The following is an 8,331-nucleotide window of genomic DNA, read 5'->3' on the forward strand; positions in this document are numbered from 1 at the left end:
AAGATCCTGAATATGAATATGAAATGAAATGAAAGCAAAAGTTATTCAAATGGGAGAAGCTGAGAAAGAGACTGGTAGAAATAAAATATGAAGTTGTGTTTACCTTTATGAGAGACATATCATTGTCATTACAACAGTTACTCTCTCCCCTTCTTCCTCTCTTCTTTTTCTGACTTACATCTCTTATACAAAGTAGAGAGAGCAAAAGAAATATGTGCTTTAGAAGAAAGAGAAAGTCTGAATTAATAGATGCATGGAGACTGCTCAACAGAATAGAAGCTGACTGCTGTCTCCAGATTATTTATGATTATTTCTCTCGGCTGAGATTAGAAATCCTATAGACACTCATGGAACTCCTTTTCATAGCCATATGATTTGATTTGATGATGAAAAACAGTGCTGAATTGGTTAACTGAATCAAGTTGTACTGTCTGGTATGTATTATGTTTTTAAAACAAAAACCAACTATGTAAATATGCTGATGTCCAGCGATTCTCTGTGGCACTTCCTCTATCATTTCCTCAATAAATGCCTGTCAAATTAGAAAGATATATAATTTGGTCGCTGATGGCAGAAGCATAAAAGTAAAATGAGAGCATACTTCCTTGACTTCAGCTTAACTGGAGCTAAAACTAAAACCTTTGCTAGCTTTTAAACTTTGGTGAATTGCCAGAGTGACAGGACTCCAACGTGGTATCCCATTACTGTGACGCTCTCATGGTGCTGCACTGAGAGTGTTTCAAGGGAATTTTCTTGAGGTGCTAGACAATAACATTAGGAAAATACCTAGAAACATAGATGAGATAGTGTAAAAGTTAAAATATATTTTCAGATGGCATAATTACAAACTTTGTAATCTAGAGAAATGAAGCTCTAATTAAATTAAGGAAAAACAATCAGTCAGTTTATTAGCAGAATGGACTATTGCCGTACATAACTGTAACCAGGCTGGGACAAGGAAAGGACAGGGATCAGCAGAAGCACAAGCAACGACCCTTCATCTGTAGGAAAACTCAGAGATGAGCGTCCTGAAATGGTGCACAAGAGGCCCCCCCAACGGCTCTGGTCTTGAGAGTTGTTTTCTGTGGCTACATTCTACCCCAGTTTCTGGGATGCAGCCTTTACCTGCTGACCTTTAAAACCTAGCGTTATCCAAGAAGAAAGCGCTCCCAGAAATATGCCCTGGAAAACAACTTTGTGAAAGTTAACATGCACTGCAGATTTGCTTTATAATACTATTTTATTGGGCGTTGCTTGGATATCCTGGCTTTGAGTAAAAACCTTAGTAATGAAGGGACACCACATTGAACACAAAGTGGCAGCCAAGCATGACTCAATGGCTAAATCCTTGCCTTACAAGCTCTGGGATCCCATATGGGCATCAGTTTGTATCCCGGCTGCCACACTTACCATCAGGCTCCTTCCTTATGGTCTGGCAAAACAATAGAGGATGGCCCAGAGCCTTGGGATCCTTCACCTACATGGGAGCCCTGGAAGAAGTTTCTGGCTTTGGATCAATTCAGCTCCAACTATTGCAGCCACTTGTGGAGTGAACCAGCAGATGGAAGATCTTTTTGTCTCTCCTTCTCTCTGTAAATCTTCCTTTCCAATAAAATAAATCAATTTTCAAAGAAAAAAAGCATTAAGTGGAAGGGCACAATTCCATTTGTAACATGCATAGAACTACTTAAGATTCAAACTAATGAAAACTGTGCAAAATTACATAAACTGAAAGAAATGGAAGGACATCTTACATCCTATTTTAGACCATTATCAGAATTTCAATTCTCTTTGAGTTAGTTAAAATTTAATATATACATTGTGTAAGAATATTTCAACATTTATTTGACTTATTTATTGTTAATTTTTATATTTAGTTTTCATATGTAATTTCGAAATTTAATATAAAGTCAATGAAAATTATTGCAACCACTCCTTTTATAGAGTTAGTCAAGCTCATAACACATTCATATGGAAAGACTGACATGCAAAAACAGAAAAACACTGAAGAGGAAGGACTATGATGAATAAATATCTACCAACTGCTAACACCAACTATAAAAATTTCTGTGGTTAAAACCAGTTAGCACTAGAATGTGAATAAATAAGCAATTAGAATAGAATTGAAAGCCCAGAAGCAGGACTCAGCACATGGTAGCCTAGTAGCTAAAATTCTTACCTTGCATTCGCAAGGATCTCATATGGATGTCAGTTCATGTCCCAGCTGCTGTAATTCCTTTCCAGCTCCCTGTTTGTGGCCTGGAACGTAGTTGAGGACCAGACCTTGTACTTGTGTGGGAGACCCAGAGAAGCTCCTGGCTCCTGGCTTCAGATCAGCTCAGTTTCAACCATTGTGGCCACTTGGGGAGTTAAGGTTTTTCTTTCAGTCTCTACTTCTCTCTGTAGATCTTACTTTCCAATTTAAAAAAAAAATAAATCTTTTTTAAAAGCCCAGAAATAGACCTAATATGCCCAGTAATAGATTTTTGAATTTGTTTATTGTAAAAGGCAAAGTTTCATTCCTTTTTAAGACTGAGTAGTATTCCATAGAGTATATATAACACATTGTCCTTATCCAGTTGCCAGGTAATGGGCATCTTGGTTTACTCCACCATCTTTTGCATTGTGAACTGAGCTGTAATAAACATAGGTGTGCAAACATCTGTCTCATATACTAATTTGATTTCTTCTGGGAAAATCCCAGGAGTGGAATGGCTGAATCATATGTATTTTGCAACAAAATGTGTACAACTGGAAACAACTATGCTTAGAGAAATAAACCAGACCCCAACATACAAATATCATATGTTTTCTCTGACCTGTGTTGTCTAAAATAGAGAGTACAAAAATATGTGTTCTGGGTCCAGTGAGATGGGTCAACTGGCTAAATCTTTTTTAAAAGTATATTCTATATGAAATTGACATTTTGAGGTTTGAATATTGTTTACAGTTTTAGCCTATGCTCTTGAAAAACAGTATCTTATTTTCTACTCGCTGTTTGTGGAATAATGCCTAATGCAGTGATATGCCTGTGATTGTTAAGGGAACTGAAAGTATGCTATCATAAAAATTTTTAAATAATAATAATAAGGGATGGGAAGAGAGAGTGGGAATGCAAGTCAAACAGAGGTCCCATTTCCCATCCAGCTCCCTGCTTGAGGCCTGGGAAAGCCAGAGAGGTTGGCCCAAAGCCTTGGGGACCTATACCCGCATGGGAGACCCAGAAGAAGCTCCTGGCTCCTGGCTTCAGATCAGTTCAGCTCCAGCCATTGCAGCCACTTGGAGAGTGAATCAGCAGAGGGAAAATCTTCTTTTCTGTTTCTCCTCCTATCTGTGCATCTGATTTTCCAATAAAAATAAATAAATCTTTTTTAAAAAGTCAAACTGTGAATTTTCATTCATGTCATTCCGTTTTTAAAGCCAGGATTTGTGCAGCCTCTGCCTGTGGCAGCACGCGAGAGTGGCATGTGGGAAGAGGAGAGAGGAGATTGAAGCGTTCCCTTCTCCGTCTCGGCGGCCAGTCCTGAACCTCAGCATTTCCGTGACCTGGTGCCCCGGTATTTCGGCAGCTGAGTCTGACCCCTCCTCTCTGGCACTTCTGGACCTTGCCCAGAGCCTGCCTCCTTTGCCTTCTCTCTACACATCTTTGCCTGCACTCGACTTCTGCCCGATTTCTTATGGTCTCACACGTCTGCATGCTTTCTCCATTATTATTTGCACTTACATCTTAGAAGAAAAAGGAAAACTAATTTAGTCTTCTATTTGCTGGACCAATGTAGCTATCATTTCATCTTTAAAAATCAACTTTAAAAAGTAGAGAGTGACTCCTTACTAAGAAAAAAAATGAAAAATGAGTATTAGGAAACACAACCATATATTAGGGGTGATACTATACACAGGGGTGCAGTGTGGAGAAGCCATTGTTAAAAAAAAAAAAGACATCTGGATCTCCATCCGTAACATTGCACTGCCCACCCTCAACTGTAAAGGAGAGATACGTCAATGCACAGAGTGGCCCAGTGTCTGGAACCTTGCAGGCGTGGGGAGCAAAGAGCAATGGATGTTAGAATGACAACTGACATTTTTCAAGTTCCTAGTATGAGGTCATTTCTGTGTTATACATACAGTAATAACAAATGTCATACATTAACTATATTATTCATACATGTACAAATAAATAAAAATTGGTTAAAAGCATAAAGGCAAGAATAGATAAAAGTATAACACTGTTTTATAAATTATATATAGAATTAGTTCAAGTGTGGAGAAAATAAGTGATAGGTGAAAATAATGACACAGAATTCCTAAAATATATAAGACACGAAACTAAATCTATTCAGAAATTCCTCAATATTGTCTTTTTCAAAGTATGAGGAATACCCAACTCTAAGACCACCAGAAAAAGAAAATGAGCTTTTCCAACTTATTTTTTTAAAGCATAAAAATTCTTTCACCCAAAATTTGTGATAGCATTACATCTTGACTGAGGCATTTTAGTCAATCAAATCTTTATTCATTTTTGTTTCTTCAGTTTGTATTACAAAATAAATAAGTGAATAATTTCTTTTTTTAAAAAAAAGATTTATTTTTATTGGAAAGTCAGACATATAGAGAGGAGGAGGGAAAGAGAGGAAGATCTTTCATCCACTGGCTCACTCCCCAGGTGGCCACAACAGCCAGAGCTGAGCTGATCAGAAGCCAGGAGTTTCTTCCGGGTCTCCTATGAGGGAGCAGGGTCATACTCGACTGCTTTCCCAGGCCACAAGCAGGGAGCTAGATGGGAAGCAGGGCCACCAGGATTTGAACCGGCACCCATATGGGATTCCCCTGCCTCCAAAGTGAGGAATTTAGTCACTAGGCTACCACACCGGGTCCATAAACAATTTTTTTTCAAGATTTACTCATTTTTATTGGAAAGGCAGACATACAGAGAGGAGGACAGACAGAGAGGAAGATCTTCCGTCCGATGGCTCACTCCCCAAGTGACTGCAACGGCTGGAGCTTAGCCAATCCGAAGCCAGGAGCCAGGTCGCTTCCAGGTCTCCCACGTGGGTGCAGGGTCCTAAGGCTTTGGGCCATCCTTTACTGTTTTCCTTGGCCACAAGGAGGGAGCTGGAAGGGAAGCTGGTAAGCTGGGATTAGAACCAGCGCCCATATGGGATCCTGGCACATGCAAGGCAGGACTTTAGCCACTATGCTATCATGCTGGGCCCCTGAAACCTGATCTTAGCCATTGTGCCAAACACCCCTGTTATTGCAAAAAATGTTTTTTTATATCAATGTCATTGCCAACAATGAAGATAGACCCACATCTCTCACCATACACTAAGATCAAATCTAAATGGATAAAAGACCTAAACCTACATCCAGAAACTTTCAAACATTTGCCAAAAAAATGTTGGAAACACCCTGCAAGATTTAGGTGTAGGCTCTGACTTTCTAAATAGAACACCAAAAGCAATAGCAATCAAGTCCAAGATAAACAAATGGGACTACATCAAACTAAGAAGCTTCTGCACAGCAAGGGAAACAATCAACAAAGTAAAAAAAAACAACCCACAGAATGGGAGAAGATCTTTGCACACTACATAGGTGATAGGGGGCTAATCTCCAGGATATACAAAGATCTCCAGAGAAGCCAAAACACCAAAACAAATAAACCACTCAAGAAATGGGCACGGGAAATGGGCAGACATTTCACAAAGCAACAAACCCAAATGGCAAATAAACATGAAAAAATGCTCAAGTTCCCTGGCAATAAGGGAAATCCAAATTAAGACAGCAATGAGGTACCACCTAACGTCAGTAAGAATGGCTCATATACAAAAAACACTAACAACACTTGCTGGCGAGGATGTGGGGAAAAGGGAACCCTTCTCCACTCCTGGTGGGAATGCAGGTTGGCGCAGCCTTTACGGCAATCAGTATAGAGAACACTCAAACAACTGAAAATCACCATACCATACGATCCAGCAATAGCACTCCTAGGAATATATCCAAAACACCTGTCACACGAGAAACCTATATGCACCCCTATGTTCATTGCAGCCATAAATAATTTTTAATAAAAACAATGTCATGGTACCAAAAAGAAACTATTCAAATTCTCCAAGAGGATCTTTTAAAGCATAGCTCTACATCTCAAAATACATAAAACGCAGTTTGCCCCTGTACAGAACAATTTGTCAGTTTCCACTAACTCCCCTCATCATTTGCTGTGCATATTTGTAAGTCTGCACTTGTTTGATTACATAATAATCTTTTACAAGTATATTTTCCTATTAGATTTGATGGTATTTGTGCAGAAATAAAGGGACAGTAGAAAATAAAGGTAGAGGAGGAGAAGGAGGCGAGGGAGGGAGAGAAAAGAAACACAACTTCTGAGAAGTTAGATGCCTCTTTTCTAGCAGAAATGATCTAATTTCTTGGTATTTCTTTCTCTTGTAGCCTCTTTCTGAATGATAGAATTATATTCGATGTAAGTAGAAAGGTTCAAGAGCAGTTAAGTGAGACATTGAGTAAGAGAGCTCACCCTGATTCTGGAAGGAAGAGAGAATAAGCCTGTCAGTAAGCCTGTAAGTATAGCCCATGTGAAATAACTTAGAATTATTTCCTGTCAAATGAAGCTCGTATGAAATAGTCCTATTATTTGGTCGAACAAAAAGAGCAAGATTGTTGAATTTTAGGGTCTATTCCTTAATATTCATTATTAAATTGCGGACCAGTTAAGGTTATCATCTGGTTCTCTGACTTGGCAGTTCCGATAAGCTATCCCTCCTGCTTTTCCTTCAAGGAGAATATGCGTTTCCATAGTCTCTTCATGGCATTCTTCACATCCCCATTCCTCAGAGTGTAAATGAGAGGGTTCAGCATCGGGGTGATGGTGGTATAGAACACAGACACTGCCTTATCCAGTGGGAAAGTGGTGGAGGGACGGAGATAAATAAAGATACAAGGAACAAAGAAGAAAGTTACTACAGTCAGATGAGATCCACAGGTAGAAAGAGCCTTGCGCCGGCTCTCTGCAGACCGTTTTCGGAGACTAAATAGAATGATTGTGTAGGAGGCCAGAAGAATGAGGAAACACCCGAGGGAGATGAGACCACTGTTGGCAATGACCAACACATTCACCAGGGTGGTATCAGCACAGGCGAGCTTCAGAACAGGGTGGACATCACAAAAGTAGTGGTCTATCACTTGAGCGTTGCAGAAGGGCAGCTGAAAAGTCAGAAGAGTCTGAACAGAAGAGTGACCAAGGGCTCCCAACCAAGACAGTGATGCCAGCACAAGGCAAACGTTGGCACTCATGATGCTGGTGTACCGGAGGGGCTGGCAGATGGCGGCATAACGGTCAAAAGCCATGACTGTCAAAACAAAAATTTCTGCACATCCAAAAAAGTGGAAGGTAAACATTTGAGTCACGCAGCCCCAATAGGAAATAGCCTTTTTCTCAGAAACGAAGTCTGCAATCATCTTGGGTGCTGTGGCTGAGGAATAGGCAATATCGACAAAGGACAGGTTACTGAGAAAAAAATACATAGGCGTGTGGAGCCGCGGATCAGAAAACACTGTGAACAGAATGAGCAGATTTCCCACCACGATCACACTGTAGAAGAGGAGGAACAGGGCAAAGAATATCAACTGCATTCCAGGATCTTGAGACAGTCCCAGGAATATAAACTCTGTCACATTGTTGGCCACTTCCATGGGGTTCCTGGCAGAACTGTTGGAATGGTTCAGGTTCTCTAAACACAAACAAAAAGTTTAGAAACCATGGCAAGCATGATCAAATGTAGAGAAAGGTCCTATGAAAATATTTAAGTGATGTGAGATGTGGTAGAAGAAACTATTCATAATTCCCAAACATAATTCGTGAACATATTTTCTCAGCATTAGTTGTACAGCCATATTGTGAACACAATGTGGACTGTCTGTTCACTTAGCTTTACAGTTCTTCTGTCCAAAACAAGAATCCAGGAAATCTGAAGTATTTTCTTAATGTTTTCTTGAGTTAATCTTTTCTCTATCACCTTTTCTTTCCCCACCTTACTAAACAAAAGTTCTTGCTGGAATGAAAAGATTAAATTATTTATTAAGTGAGCAAGCTAATTTGACACTGTAGATTTTTTCTAAGTTAAAATGAAGATCCAACATTTAAAATTCCAGTAACTTTTTTTCAGATTCTACATGAAGGTTATTATTAGAGAGCAATATTTTGCTTAATTGAGACAAGACTCAGTTTCCACTTTGCAAACGAGACACAATCATCTCAAAGCTTTGGGAGCTGGTATTATGGCGCAGCAATAAATTTCTCACATAAATTTTTCCAGA

The 8,331-nt window shown here is 39.5% G+C and overlaps 1 protein-coding gene across 1 annotated transcript; it reads right to left on the reverse strand.

Moving 5' to 3' along the window:
• Positions 1 to 6,731: 6,731 nt before the first annotated feature.
• On the reverse strand, positions 6,732 to 7,707 carry LOC101522044 (olfactory receptor 4S2-like). The gene has a single exon (XM_004584875.3). It carries the CDS (start codon positions 7,705 to 7,707, stop codon positions 6,769 to 6,771), a length of 939 nt encoding a protein of 312 aa, XP_004584932.2. The 3' UTR covers positions 6,732 to 6,768.
• Positions 7,708 to 8,331: the final 624 nt, after the last annotated feature.

The sequence above is a fragment of the Ochotona princeps genome, chromosome 6 (genome assembly GCF_030435755.1).
Source record: "Ochotona princeps isolate mOchPri1 chromosome 6, mOchPri1.hap1, whole genome shotgun sequence".
NCBI lineage: Eukaryota > Metazoa > Chordata > Mammalia > Lagomorpha > Ochotonidae > Ochotona > Ochotona princeps.

Excerpts from the sequence above, each read along its gene's own strand:
- LOC101522044 (XM_004584875.3), bottom strand. The coding sequence starts at position 7,707 with ATGGAAGTGGCCAACAATGTGACAGAGTTTATATTCCTGGGACTGTCT.